This window comes from Mytilus trossulus, chromosome 10 (assembly GCF_036588685.1).
Source record: "Mytilus trossulus isolate FHL-02 chromosome 10, PNRI_Mtr1.1.1.hap1, whole genome shotgun sequence".
NCBI lineage: Eukaryota > Metazoa > Mollusca > Bivalvia > Mytilida > Mytilidae > Mytilus > Mytilus trossulus.
Window position 1 is genome coordinate 317872 of NC_086382.1, and position 14816 is coordinate 332687.

Consider the following 14816-nt stretch of genomic DNA (forward strand, 5'->3'; position numbering starts at 1 on the left):
TTATAAATTAACTGTTTACAAAACTTTGAATTTTTGAAACACTAATGCTTTTTTACTTCAGGCATAAATTACCATAGCTGTATTTGGCAAAACTTTTAAGAAATGTTGGTCCATAATGCTCTTCAACTTAGTACTCTATGTAGCCGTTTTAACTTCTTTATTTTCGAGAGTCACAGATGAGTCTTTTGTAGACGATACGGGCGTCTGGTGCAAATACAATATATCAATTATGGTAACTATTGTCATGATCATGATGGTGAGTCTACTGTTAAAATCAGTAGATATATGAATAAACTTGACAACTAGAATTATACTTTTATACAAAAGGGACATCATAAAGAAGGAAAAACACCATAACTATATAAAAAAAGAAGAAGACCAACAATAAAAAAACAGTATAAAAAAACACAACCTAGAAAACAAAAGACAGCGCAAAAGTAACCCTGACAAAAACTGGAAGTGATCCCAGGTGCTTCAGAAGGGTAGGCATATTCTGTTTCATATCGGCGACCGTCATGATCCTCGTTTTATTAGAAACCCGAAAATTGGTCTTATTCTGTGTCTGCTATCATCTGTGAAATGGTAATGATCAACCAACTCATGATGGTGTCTGTAAAACTTACAAAGGGATTATTCAACTTCATCACTTGGAACTCTTGGTCTTAAAGCTTCCTTGTGAGCAGCAAACCTCTCTCAAGGAAAGCATGATAGGAAATACAAGCTTGGGAATATTTTATCAACTGGGAGGAATATACTCTATATATAGGAGCTTCTGGAATGTTGCTACATAGAAATAGAAAGTTCACAATTGAGAGGCTAAATTCATCTCTTTTGTCCAAAAGTTTTGTTTTTAACTGACCTTCATTATCAATTTTTAGATTCAAAACAAGTAATGAGACTGACTTAATTGTATCTATTGTATCCTTAAGGAAAGATCCCAATTTGCATATTCATATTGTCTTTCTACTCACAAAAATCCTAAAAACTGGTACACAGTATAATTCAGCATAACATACATCTCTTTTTTTGTTCCTTTAAGCAAGTTGGTTTGCGTCTATGTTTGGCAGTCAAGATAATTAAACATAATAACTTGTCCAAAGTCACTCCAATTTAAAGACTTGAATATCGTTTTATCTACTGTAAAACACTAGTAACCCTCTATATGTCTTGGCAGCATTTATCACATTTGCTTTGGGTTACTGTCTAAATAAAGTATCACCGTATATCACAGCTATACTCTTAAAAATTACTTAAAAGTATATACACTTTTGGAACTTTATTTATTTCATCAATGCTGTTTAACTTTTAATATAGATGAATAATCCAATAAATATTGCATTTTTTATGGGGTCATTTGCAAAGCTGTAACTTAAACTGTTAAATAAAACATAAGAAAAAGTTTATCGCTCAATCTATCATTCAATAAACAAATACATATAAATCTAATAACAATATCACAATTTATATTAATGGACGGAATGATTATAAACAGTTTTCTTTCAGAATTTCAGCAGTTTTACAATCTCCATATCTTTATCACAAATCTGTATGGAAGTACTGATACTGATAGGTCAATTTCCATATTGCAACATTCAGATACTATCCTCCATGATCCTCACTTTCCCTTCTCCTTAAAATAATCAGCTGTAAAAGAAACAAATATATTTATATAATAACATTGGTTATAACATGTGCTTAACCCTGCCGATTCCATAATTTGTTTTATTTTTTTTCTCATTGAGCCAGTCCCTAGTCAAGAGTCATTCAGTGGTAATCTTTGGTTTCTGTTTGTCATTTTTTTTTTTCGATTTATTGTTTTGTCATAAATCAGGCTTGTCTGCAACTGTTACAAGTCATGAGCCTCTGACCTTTGATAGTAATGCACAGTTTTTTGTTTTTTTTCGTTCATTTCTGGGTGCAGAATTTTCTCTCTAAGTTAGAGACCAAGTGATTCCCTTAGCCTGTTTATGTCTCTTTGGTTGAGTTGTTGCCTCTTCTCCATTTTTAATCTCGAATCTATTTTGCTTTTTGGTTTTAATTTTGTCATGTCAGGGTCTTTTATAGTTCCATATACTGTATGGGTTAGCTAATTTTGTTAGGTCATGCATACAATGACCTATATTTTAATTTTATTACATCTATGCAATTCAAAATAAATATAAAAATCATATTTATGTATCATCCAAAAAAGTCAGATATTACCTATGAATTGAGACTAGATACCAAAAGATAAGTTGTTGTGTTCAATTAACAGAAACTAAATACATTTATGTAATACTGTAAAATCACTATACTTAGAAATATATTGTGATGTTTTTATTATTGTGAAAAAATGCATTCATAATATAATTCCAGTACTAATTTTCTTTCATAAAATTTTTACATTTTTGCCATTAATCAAATATTTGCATTTATGAACAATATTTCACAGATTAAATTGACAGTAAGGGCGCAACCATTTAACTTCAGAAATTTTTTTGTCATCCTCTTGTACAGATATTTTTTTTTAGAAAAATCCATATCCCCCTCCCATTTACATTAATACACAATTTGATTCAATTTGAAATAATTGTTGATGATGTTTCCAGTGAATATTGGAGGTTGTGGATTATTTCCCCTTGAAATATCTCTCTGTGTCTCTCAACATAATCTCTACATTTGGAACTCTCAAATTATCTATAAATACAAACCTAGTTTTTCTACAGCCTCTACACATACGCTAGGAAACATATTCTCTGAGTAAGTGGATATTAACAACATAGATTGTGTTCTCACTAAAATAAGTCCTCTTTTATCCTGAAATACATGAAAAAATGGTACAAACTTCAATAAAATTATTCAGTTAATTTGGATTACAAAATATTACATTTGGAGGAAGGAGGTATGTATATCAACCCAACGACACAAAAAAAAAGGTGCTTGCAGGGTTGTCATTTAAAAAAAATCAAATAACACTATTCTATTTATAAAATGAAGGTGCAAGATCAATTTATTCCATAAATGCATGTAGTAATTCAACTTCTTCAAAAAACAAACATAAAATATGAAAACCATGGAAAACAATAAGGTTTCACGACATACCTCCCTTTGGAAAATGGGTAGTCTGTTGTTATTTATGTATTATTGTCATTTTGTTTATTTTCTTCGGTTACATCTTCTGACATCAGACTCGGACTTCTCTTGAACTGAATTTTAATGTGCGTATTATCATGCGTTTACTTTTCTACATTGGATAGAGGTACAGGGGGAGGGTTGAGATCTCACAAACATGTTTAACCCCGCCGCATTTTTGCGCCTGTCCCAAGTTAGGAGCTTCTGGCCTTTGTTAGTCTTGTATGATTTTATTTTAGTTTCTTGCGTACAATTTGGAAATTAGTATGGCCTTCATTATCACTGAACTAGTATATATTTGTTTAGGGGCCAGCTGAAAGACGCCTCCGGGTGCGGGAATTTCTCGCTGCATTGAAGACCTGTTGGTGACCTTCTGCTGTTGTTTTTTTCTATGGTCGGGTTGTTGTGTCTTTGACACATTCCCCATTCCTATTCTCAATTTTAATCTATCTCTTTTGAATATTGTGATTTATTTTTTTTGTATTTTTTTTTACTTTTGACATAAAGACAGAAAAACAATCAAACAAAATTACACATGTGTACAGTTTTAAGGGTGGTTTTAAAGATATAAAGATATTGTTATATTACTTCAACTCTAAATAGCAAGACATAATGTCATAAAATTAAAAAAAAAATTGTTCTCTTTTGAGGTTTTGTGAAGTTGTTACCTTTGCTTAGAAGAGAAACCCTCATTTTACCAAGATACTTATCTCTGATTTAAAACGTTTACAGATACTTACACATTTACCATATATGGAGTTCTTGTCTGCTCGCACACATTTGTATTGTCTATCATCAAAGTAAATTCCTTCTTCTCTTGTCTGTGGGGGATTTTTAAAAGCATCTAGTAAAATCTGTACTTGTTCTTGGTGAAGCTAAAAAATACAATAAATCACATTTTTGCAATATTTAAAACATCACAATAATGTCAGTAATTATACATTGTCGGAGAAATAGAAATGAACAAGGTTTAGAATCCGGTAAAAATTATTGGGACCATCTACAAACTATTTCCAAAGATAAATTAAAATTTTGGTTACAAGAAATTTGTTCTTATCATAATACAAATTGATATTGCCATATTTTATTGAAATTCATAAGAAAAAATTATTTAAATCAAAATTAAAGTTACTGCTATTTTGGATTGTACATATTAGTACACAATCCATTTAGCACTAAAAAAGCATTGTTACCTCTCGTCTCATATTTTATTTCAAAATTCTATCTCATAGAATTCTTTTTATTTAAAAAAAATTGTATTTTCATGAACAATCTATGCAAATTTGGTTCAATTTTGCACAACTTGTAGCTAAAAAAGGAGCACACATACTTTTTATTATAATGTTGAAAAAAGCATAGTTAAATCTTTATTTAAGCAAAGCATAAGAAAATTCTTTCTGAGGAAATATAAACTTATGATCCAACTTAAATTAAAGTCCCAATCATGATGTTAAATAAGAAACATTGAGTCACACAAAAAAAATCAACAAATTTCACTCTATCTGATCAGCAAAAGGTAAAATTAAGTTGTTTTCTGTCTTACTTATAAAGAGAAAAGATTTTGTAGTTTATTATAATACTGAACTCTGATAATACAGCCCTTATTATTAGTCTAGTGCTGCACATGGTTAGGAAAGTATGTACCATAATACTACTACTTACATTAAACCCTACAGAACTAGCTCTGATGTTACAGTCCTTGCGTCTGATGATGGCACAGTGCTGCACATGGTCAGTGGAAATCAGTGCATCATGCAGCAAATTCTGCAGCTGATTCATCTTTACTGCATCCTGAAACAAAAAACAACATACTGTTTTAACATGCAAGTATCACAACAAATAGATCTTCTGTATATAGACCAAGCTTGCACAGTAAAAACAAAAGTAAATTCTTTGTTCTTATAATGATATTGTTCTTGACATGCTGATCTGACAGTTCATATATTCCACTGTATTCTAAGAAAACTCTATGAGGGGGGATAGGACCTTTATTGGGACTCCGTAATCAGGTGTTTTTAAGCTCAGAATTTCAGGAATTACCTTTTGGGGATCCGGGAATTCTTTTTTCGAATTTCATGATGTCGGGATTTAAATTTATTTAAATTCAGGACCTCAGGATTTCATGTTTTTAAGCCCGGGATCAGGATCAGGACCCCTCTTACCCCCGCCCCCCCCTCTATAGTTAGCAAAGTTTTCTTTTCTCAAACTCATTTATAAGTTACATTCTGCAAAATGAATTTGAAATATAAATCTGTATGTATCATAGTCATACAGTATATGTACTAGCTCACTATCTGGTATGGGCTTTGCTTATTGTGGAAGGCCGTACGGTGACCTTTAGTTGTTAATTTGAGTGTCATTTGGTCGATCTCTTGTGGAGAGTTGTCTCATTGGCAATCATGCCACATCTTCTTTTTTATATTTAAAACAACATAAATATTGCATCTTGCTATTTATAACAAGTTTTGAGAATATATGCTATCAAAAATAGCCTCTGGTCTTTGTTAGTCTTGTATTATTTTAATTTTAGTTTCTTGTGTACAATTTGGAAATTAGTATGGCGTTCATTATCACTGAACTAGTATATATTTGTTTAGGGGCCAGCTGAAGGACACCTCCAGGTGCGGGAATTTCTCATTACATTGAAGACCTGTTGGAGACCTTCCACTGTTGTTTTTTCTATGGTCGGGTTGTTGTCTCTTTGATACAGTCCCCATTTCCATTCTCAATTTTATGATTTATGTCTCTGTGCCATTACTTGTACTGCAACTGCAAGGTTTTTATCCTTTCTAATAAGCTGGTAATAAAATTTTATCAGTGTCTATAAAAGCAAAAAAACAGTATTACTGCATTTAAAATCAATTTATCCTGCAGATTCAAGGTATCTGAAGGCTGAATTAGCCTACTTAAATCAAATTTTGCCAGCCTCCTTATCATACATTCTGTGTTAAGTGTATATTGCATTTTTCCTGAAAAAATATCATATCATAAAAAAAAATATATGAGAAAAATGGTAATATAATAAAATTCCTTACCAAATCCATTGAACCTAGAGAATGTAATATAGTAAACATAATAAAATAATCCAGTTAATTCCACACAAATTCTTTAGGAATAAACAAAATAAATTTTACAACTATCGACAAAAACTTATAAGATGAAGAAAAGTATAATTTCCCAATATTACTCCATAAACCAGAATATATTTCTAGTTGGATTATATCGCTAGAACAAGAAGATAGATAAAACTTGACACATTTTATCAATAATTCATAATCCTTGTATCATTCATTGTCAATAAATCAATTTTTTGTAAAATTTGTTGACCTAAAATGATTAATTGTCAAAATATCACAGGTTTTAAAATTCTGGTATATTAAAAACATTAGGTTCATTTTTAGAATTTGAAGTAGAAATTTATTCATTTTATTTGATTATATTTAAAGATTTTATTGGATGGAGAGAATGAGCAAGAATAAAGAGACCAAACTCTACAATTATCAACTTTCTCTGACAAATAATATCTATATAATTTACATATATATATGCTTTTATGCCATAAACATCTTTAACTTTTATTTGAATTCTTTTGTAAAAAAAATTGTGAATCCTTTAACTCTGGCAAAAATACAAAATCTAATCAATATACAATTGCAAAAAATATCATGTAGAAAAATCATGACTGAAATCATAAATCTAAAATGCATATATATTTTTTATAAATCAGATGGTCAAATAGAAATCAACTTTATGCAAGGTAATATATTCATGTACATGTATTTGACTTTGATGGATTTTTGAACATTTAAAATTTGATTTCTATCTGAAACAGGTCAAATATTGTGAACCTGAATCTGTTGCATTTTTATAAGCCTGTCAAAATTTTGACGGGACGTATTATGGTATACAAATGTCTGGTGTTCGTCCGTCTGTCTGTCCATCTATCCGTCTGTCCGTCTGGCGTAAACATGTCCCACCGTAACTTGAAAACGACTTATTCAAATTTCATGAAACTAAATATAGCTGTTTCTTATGATGGTCAAATGATCTGTATACTTTATGGTGAAAATAAAATAAAAACTTTTTGAGTTACAGCACTTTGTAACTAAAACACTCAGGTTCACATGTCACACTGTATCTAAAAAACGATTTTTTGTATTATTGCTTAAAACTTTACACACTTCTTAGTTATAATAATTTAAAGATCTGTATACCTTTTGATGATGATTCAATATTTCATTTTTGAGTTATTGAGTATTTTGTAAAAAAAAGGGAGAGTTTTTGTTTTTTTTACATGTCGCACTGTATGTCAAAAATGACTAATGTTTATAGCTTTAAACTTTACAAACTTCTTTTTTATATCAATCTCAAGATCTGTATACTTTTTGGTGATGTTTCAAAATGTCATTTTTGAACTATTGAGTATTAAAGAGGAGTTTTTTTTACATGTCGAGCCGTATCTCAAAAACAAATTTATGATTATTGCTTTAAATTTTACACACTTCTTTGTTACATTTATCTTAATATCTGTATACTTTTTGGTGATGATTCAAAATTTTATTTTTGAACTATTGAGTATTTTGTAAAAAAGGGGGAGGGTTGTTTTTTTTTACATGTCATGCCATATCTCAAAAACAATTTATGATTATTGCTTTAAACTTTACACACTTCTTTGTTATATTGATCTAAAGATCTGTATGCTTTTTGGTTTTGATTCAAAATTTTATTTTAGTGACATTTAGTTTTTGTTAAAAAACAAAAAAGAGGGGGGGGTTTCACATGTCGTGCCGTATCTCAAAAACAACATATGGTTATTGCTTAAAATATTCTCAGAAACTATTTATGATTGTTGCATTAAACTTACACACCAGACGTCGGGCGTATCATGCGCTCATGGCCCAGCTGTTTATTTTCATTTATAAGAAAAAGAATATTGCAATAATTCCTGTATTTTGCAGTATCCAGTCAAGAACTTTAAAAACATAACTAAATATAAATAAACACCTATTGGTGCATTTTACAATATAAATTTTTTATAAAGATTAATGATATATAGTTTTTCAATATGAAATTTTAAGTTTTTGTTCGTCCTTTTTGAATTTCTTTTAAAGTTTCAAAATTAACTCTATTTAATTACCATTATATCCAAGCTTTCCCTCCTGAACAAGAAATTCATGTTGTTCATCTTAATATCCAAATATATTTCTTCAGATTCCAAAAGTCTATATATTAAGTTCCTAATGCCTTCCTAAATAATTCAAACAATTTAAAAGCAAATAAGGATTTAAATAAGTTAGAAAATGTTTTTGTTTTGTAGTGAAATTTAACCCATGTAAACTATACCAGTTATCAAATAGCATTAAATACCAAAAAGTGTACAATTTCATTAATTAAAGTTTTTGCTATTGTACAAATTATAATAGTTGACGTTGCAGAATGATCTGATTATATTAGCCTTTTAATTATAGCAACAAAAAGGCATCGGAGGGGTAATATGCATTTTAATTTGTTATATTTATTTTAAAAAGAAAATGTTTAATATTACAAATTTTCTTATTTAAATCTAAGTAATCAAGATAACATTCTTTAATCATTTTTTTTATTCTTTGAGAAATGCAATATTTTTCTTTTTTCATAAATATTTTAAAGAATTTTAAAGATTAACTTAGACTACATATATATATTCCATCCCCTCCCATAGTTCCCCGAAACTCATTCTAACAATGGTTTAGTTACCACCAAATCAACTGAAGCGCTACATTCTGAGGCCCTACTCTCCATATTCAAATGTGTCCGTCCACTGAACCATGAAATCTTTTCCTTTCACAAACACACTTCAGAGAGAAATTCTTTCCTTTCTTTTAAATTAAATTCCTTTGTTTTAATAAAACAATTAACTGATTAACTGACTCCGATCCTTTCAAAATTAAACTTGCGGAAAAAGTTTTCACAATTCGTTTTTCAACTTGTTCACAAAGTTGTTTTCAACTAATACTGTACACCCCAGCAACCATTATGTAGGTATAAAAAGTTCAAACTATAAAATGAGAGTTTATTTGTCAAACTTTTTTGTTAACATCTTAAATTAATTGGATTTTAAAAATCAGCTTAGCGGGAGGATATATTAAAAGGTGAGTTTGGAACAAAAGGTAAAATGTCAAAATCATGGTTAAATATTTGATATTGGACCATTAAAAAAGACCAACTTAAGAGTAAAATAAATATTACAATATATATATATACAAAGGTAATGTTATCTAAATACTTATCTTAAATTAGGCTTGCATTTAAATTGCTTAACAAACTGTATTTTTTTTCAGATTTTTTTGCTCTGGACTAAGGAATTAACAAATCATGATGGGCAAAAGGTAAGGAAAGTTTCTGATATAATATTTCTTATTCTTTTTCTTTTCCACACTATGTTAATTTCTACACAATGCATATTTTGCATGTTACTACACTTACAATTAACAATTTCAAAATTGAACCATTTGCATCCAAATATAAAACCTTGCTTATAGTATCAGAAACTTAGAAATTTCAATTTACTTCCCATCTAAGGAAATAAATATAACTTTAAAACATTTCCAATTTGTGAAAGATTTATTTAGAATAAGATAGTGGTCAAAAGTGGGGTCACAATTTTTTACAAATAGGAGATGGATTTTATGGTTTCAAAGTCCACCAATTCCAACTTAAATTTCCATAACAAATTGAAATGATTCAATATTTTTTTCTTCTCTTTCTTTTACATGAAAATTGAAGGTCATTAAAACATTTAATGCAGCTGGAATATAATTTCCATACTTATAATGTATAACATACTGCTTTATTGTACATTGCAAGAACATATTTGTGGCTTATAATCTGTCGTGTTCTCCCCAGGGCCTTTTAGCATCATGGTAATGTGATGCTATAACCTTAAATGTGATGTTATCTGATGTGGTTTTCTCATAGATTATGTTATGGATGTGATGTTATAATTTTAGAAACAAGATGGTTTCTCAATTTCCCCTGTTTACTAGGATGCTAAATGAAATATCTGGGGAGAACACTGCTGAAAGTGTCAATCATATTATGTAGGTCACAGTGACCCAAATATTGTTGATCAATATTTTGCTTTACAAAAGACTTGTGATACAAAATGTATATGGCATCACACGATCCTTGATATGGATTTAAATCAAACTAAAATACAACAATAAAAGTAATATAAATTCCCTAGTTATAAATAGTCATAAATTAAAAAGAGATGTGATACCAAAAGAATATTCATTTTTTTCAATATATAAGAACTTCATGCAGCTGAAATACAATTATCATAGTTATAATGTATGAAATACATGCAAGCATATTCTTGGTTAGATTTCAAACACATGCAGCAAACAGGATTAATTAGTATTAAGCAATAATTCTCTTTGTTATCACAATGTATCCTAGTTTACCCAATACTCTTCATGTCAACATGCTCAGTGAACAATCAAATCCACCATTAGAATGTGCTTAGTAGGGATCATGGATTCTCACTAAGGCATGCTAAGGAGAGTCCATGAGTCTAGGTCATAGAATTTGGAACCGTTGTCTGGACTTGTCATTTTTAAAACTCATGACTCCAAAGTTGCATCAAGATTGTAAAAATGTTTGATCAAATTCAAATGAGCACATAAAGGTAAATAACTATTTCATAACAAAAAATTTAAGAAAATTAAAAGTAGATATGATAATTTAATTGTCTTGCTTTTTTTTTGTCATGGAGACTGAAATAATAAAGCAGTCTTAGCTCAATAAAGTTCCATCTTTCCACTGTTTGACTTTTTGGCAACAATTACTATTCAAATATTTTTTCTACTTGCAAAATTTGCTTAATTTTCATAATAAATATGTGAAATTAAAATATAAGTAATTGGTTAACAAAACTTGATGTAAGGGGAATAACACACCATGAATCTTTTCACAAAAAAACCTACAATTCAAATTGCTCATATTAAGGTAAACTGAAATTTGTATGACTTACAAGTATTTTACTCTTAAGATTTTTTGTGAAAAGAGCTGCTGGTTTGTAAGCTTAGTTGAACACAAAACTTTGTTAATTCAGTTCAATTAAATCATATGCAACCAATTTTATTAATTTCAAAACATCATGTTTAAACATTATCATGCTTATGATTAAGAAACACATGCTGCAACTGTTATCAAAAGACCATGCTCTACTTACAGGAAGTCCAGAGACTTGGAATTGTGGGTTCCTTTTCAAATCAATATCTCCCATTTTGTTTTTTTTATGTCTATATCTAATCCAATTGCTTAAAATGTCATAAAATTAGGTTCATTAATGAAAATAATATTAAATGTTGATGACACAAAATCATATAATTATGACCGTTCAAATAAATTTCCATCCATGCATTATCCTATAATCATTACAATTACTGCATATCACTTTTCAAACATTAAATATAACATGTATAAAGCAAATATCCTTATTTTTATAATGCAGCAACAATTCAAATAAAAACATTTTCTTTTCACAACATTTTTGTTGATCTATATTCAAGTAGATGGACACTGCAATTTCTTCTCAATATCATGAGAATGAAAACCCCAATATGAAATAATATAATTTATAATCATCACTGAGATATCCAGTTTTGTTATTTGTGTTTACAAATTTCAATTTTATCCAATTATATGAAGGGGTCAAATAGGGAATTCTAATTTATTATAAAAATTCAGATCACAATGTCATAGGCGCCAGTTTGGCTTAACTTATCAATTACAAAAGTGACTTTAAAAATAAATAAATGAATTAACTTCTTGTAAAAATTGTTGTCTCAAAATATTCATATCACACCTCAGATTTCCTACAAATTACATTTTTTTTTAAATCCTTAAAATATGACCATGTATACTTTTGAGTTTTTATCAAATAAAATAAACAAACATCCTCATATCAAATTGATAAACTTGGGTTCTTATTTTCCATTTCAATAATGTTTACAATTTTCTTAATAGATAAACCTTTAAAACTTGTCAACCAAACATTATAAATTATCTCCCCTTTGAAGATATCACAAATATAGGTTGTTAAATTTATACCCCTTGATTAAACTGACTTGAATAAATTTGAATCAATCAAATAAAACATCCAAAAATAAGACTTTGGGGTAAGAATGTAAATGTTTCAATAATGTAAACTGTCAACATTGAGATACTTTTACATCAAGTATGACTAGATTAATCATCAGTTATTATGGTAATGTGTGTAACACAATTGTTCTTTTTCACAGTTTCCAAAGTTTTTAAAAATCTTTTTCTGTAAAAATTATAAATATGCCAGTAAACATATAAACATGATTTATGATACATGTAGTAGATAAAAACAACCTTTTGTTTATTATTATTTTTCACACTCATCATTCTGTATTGCATGTATTGTGTTAACTATTTTAAGAACTTCAAAATCAATAATGTTCACATAATTATCATATACGTATCTACAATGTATTCAAAAAAAGGGACTAAAAATGAACTCAACTATAACATTGACTAAAGGTAAAATCTAAAATCATAGAAATGTATATACCATGTATATACCATGGCTATTTATTAGAATATCTTTTCAAATTATAAATATTGGAACTGTACATGTATATATATATATATTTTTAAGGCCATTGGAAATTGAATGTTAATATTCATTACACCATCATGGCAAGATTTAAAGGGTATTAAAATGACAGACAGGAAAAACTTTTTACTTCATTGTTATTGTTTTGTGAAAATCAAACCAGGCACATTCAGTTTAGTTTTAGAGAATGTTTTCTGAAACCATGACTGACAGGAAATTGTGGAGAACAAAATTATTTTGACATTAAACCTGGACATGGTGATTTATTGCTATTTTACGAAATTTTCCTCTGATATTGCTGACTGGTAATTTCCTTTCTCAGCACAGTCATGACAGTAGAGTTTCAAAATTTATATGAAAAATAATTGCTAGAAACACATGTGCCATTGCCATTTTAAAATGTTGTCAAATTTAAAATAGCAGTAAACGGACCATTCATTTTTCATATTGCATTTTTAGCCATACCAGCCCGCACGAAATCAATCTATTTGAGATTACCACCGATAATTTATAAGTATTTGTAAGCTATTTTAAACTTTATGAATAATAAATGAAACATTTTTCATAGAAATTGTCAGACAGTTAAAGCATCATTGAATATTTTCTTAAAGAGAATCGTTTTAAGTTATTATAATTCTTATGCTAATTTTAAAAGAAGAATTGACTCAAAAGGTTAAAAAAACAAACCCTGAAAGGGTAGCCTCAAGGGACACCAACAATCTTTTTTGCATTGCTAGCTTACTTCATAAATGTCTGGATGGGATTTACAAAATAGAGTATAATTGACAAAAAAAAGCAGAATAAAGGCCAAAAATTTCTAAAAGAATGAGAATAATCATGTGCTTAATATTTATAATAGTTAACGAATATAAAAAGGCAACTTGTGTATGAAAGAAACAAAGGTCCCAAACTTAACCATGTTAACCCTCCTTCAAAACTGACACATACACTACAGCTCACATAGCTTTATTTTAATGTACATGAGAGGGGGGTCAGGGAATTCAGTCCATTTGCACCAATTCACGTTCGCCCCATTTCACTTTTGCACCTATATCTTTGCACCAATAGTCTGTTCTCACCCTACACATTCACTCCCAATAATTTGTAATCAGATTTTGATAAGTGTATTGCTATAAAAAAAAATCATTGTTACTAAATAAAGTGAGATTCTGACGAATATATAAAAAAGAAGATATGTGGTATCATTGCCAATGAGACAACTATCCACAACAGACCAAAATGACAGCAGACACAAACATTAACAACTATAGGTCACCGTACTTGAAGTGTATTTTTTTGGGTGTTGAATAAATGGTAAACATGGTATTTGTCTGCTCTATGGTCGGGTGGTTATCGCTTTGACACATTCACCATTTCCTTTCTCAATTTCATGATTACTATAAATATATTTTTTTCATTGTTTCTGCATATATTGAGAATCTGACAACGTTTTGTTAATGTGTTGAAAAATAGGCTTGTACATCATGCTAAAAATTAGCACTTCTACTTCTACTTCTACTTTTTAGCAGGGACGTCTATATAAGTCCTTGTTTTTAGTGACCGCCTTTAACACATTGAAGTGTATGTCAGTTGTACCCCATATTGCTTTGTGGAGACAGTGAAAAATTTTAATTTTATGATTAAAAACAAAAATTAATTATAACATTTTTACATATATATATAGTGGTTGTGAAAATTTTTATTTTTTTTATTTATATATTTTTAAAAGCAAGGATTTGTACTCCAGTGCCAGTAGCAGTGGTTTATTTACACAAAATAACTCAGCTCGATATTTTGGGACTAATAACATTGATAAACAATCAATAAATTTGAATCATACTCAAATTGGGGTAATTTATAACACACAGTAACATAGTTTTACGTATCCACAAAATGATAACAAATCTTTACCATATTTTCTCTTGTGAGCAAACTGAATTACCTCCCTTGATAGGAAATCTTCTTTGTCGTCAAGGAGATGTTTTGCAGCATTTTCTCCTTTTCTGTTGAAGAATATTGTATATTTAGTAAAGTGACACTTTGATTTTATAATAAACTTTATTTTCAAATACAGTAG

General features: G+C 29.1%; 1 protein-coding gene across 4 annotated transcripts; it reads right to left on the reverse strand.

Annotated features, from left to right (window-relative positions):
- Positions 1–1324: 1324 nt before the first annotated feature.
- Positions 1325–14769, reverse strand: LOC134686691 (profilin-4-like). 4 transcript variants are annotated; one of them, XM_063546364.1, is made up of 6 exons: positions 14651–14769; positions 11327–11414; positions 4774–4902; positions 3852–3986; positions 2691–2796; positions 1328–1644 (listed from the first exon to the last, which is right to left on the reverse strand). In XM_063546364.1, exons 2-6 carry the CDS (start codon positions 11378–11380, stop codon positions 1616–1618), a joined length of 453 nt encoding a protein of 150 aa, XP_063402434.1. In that variant the 5' UTR covers positions 11381–11414; positions 14651–14769; the 3' UTR covers positions 1328–1615. The 4 variants fall into 4 exon arrangements, with proteins under 4 accessions (XP_063402435.1, XP_063402436.1, XP_063402437.1 ...); XM_063546365.1 differs by lacking the exons at positions 11327–11414; positions 14651–14769 and adding an exon at positions 8249–8367 and having other exon boundaries at positions 1325–1644; XM_063546366.1 differs by lacking the exon at positions 11327–11414 and having other exon boundaries at positions 1327–1644; positions 14651–14727.
- Positions 14770–14816: the final 47 nt, after the last annotated feature.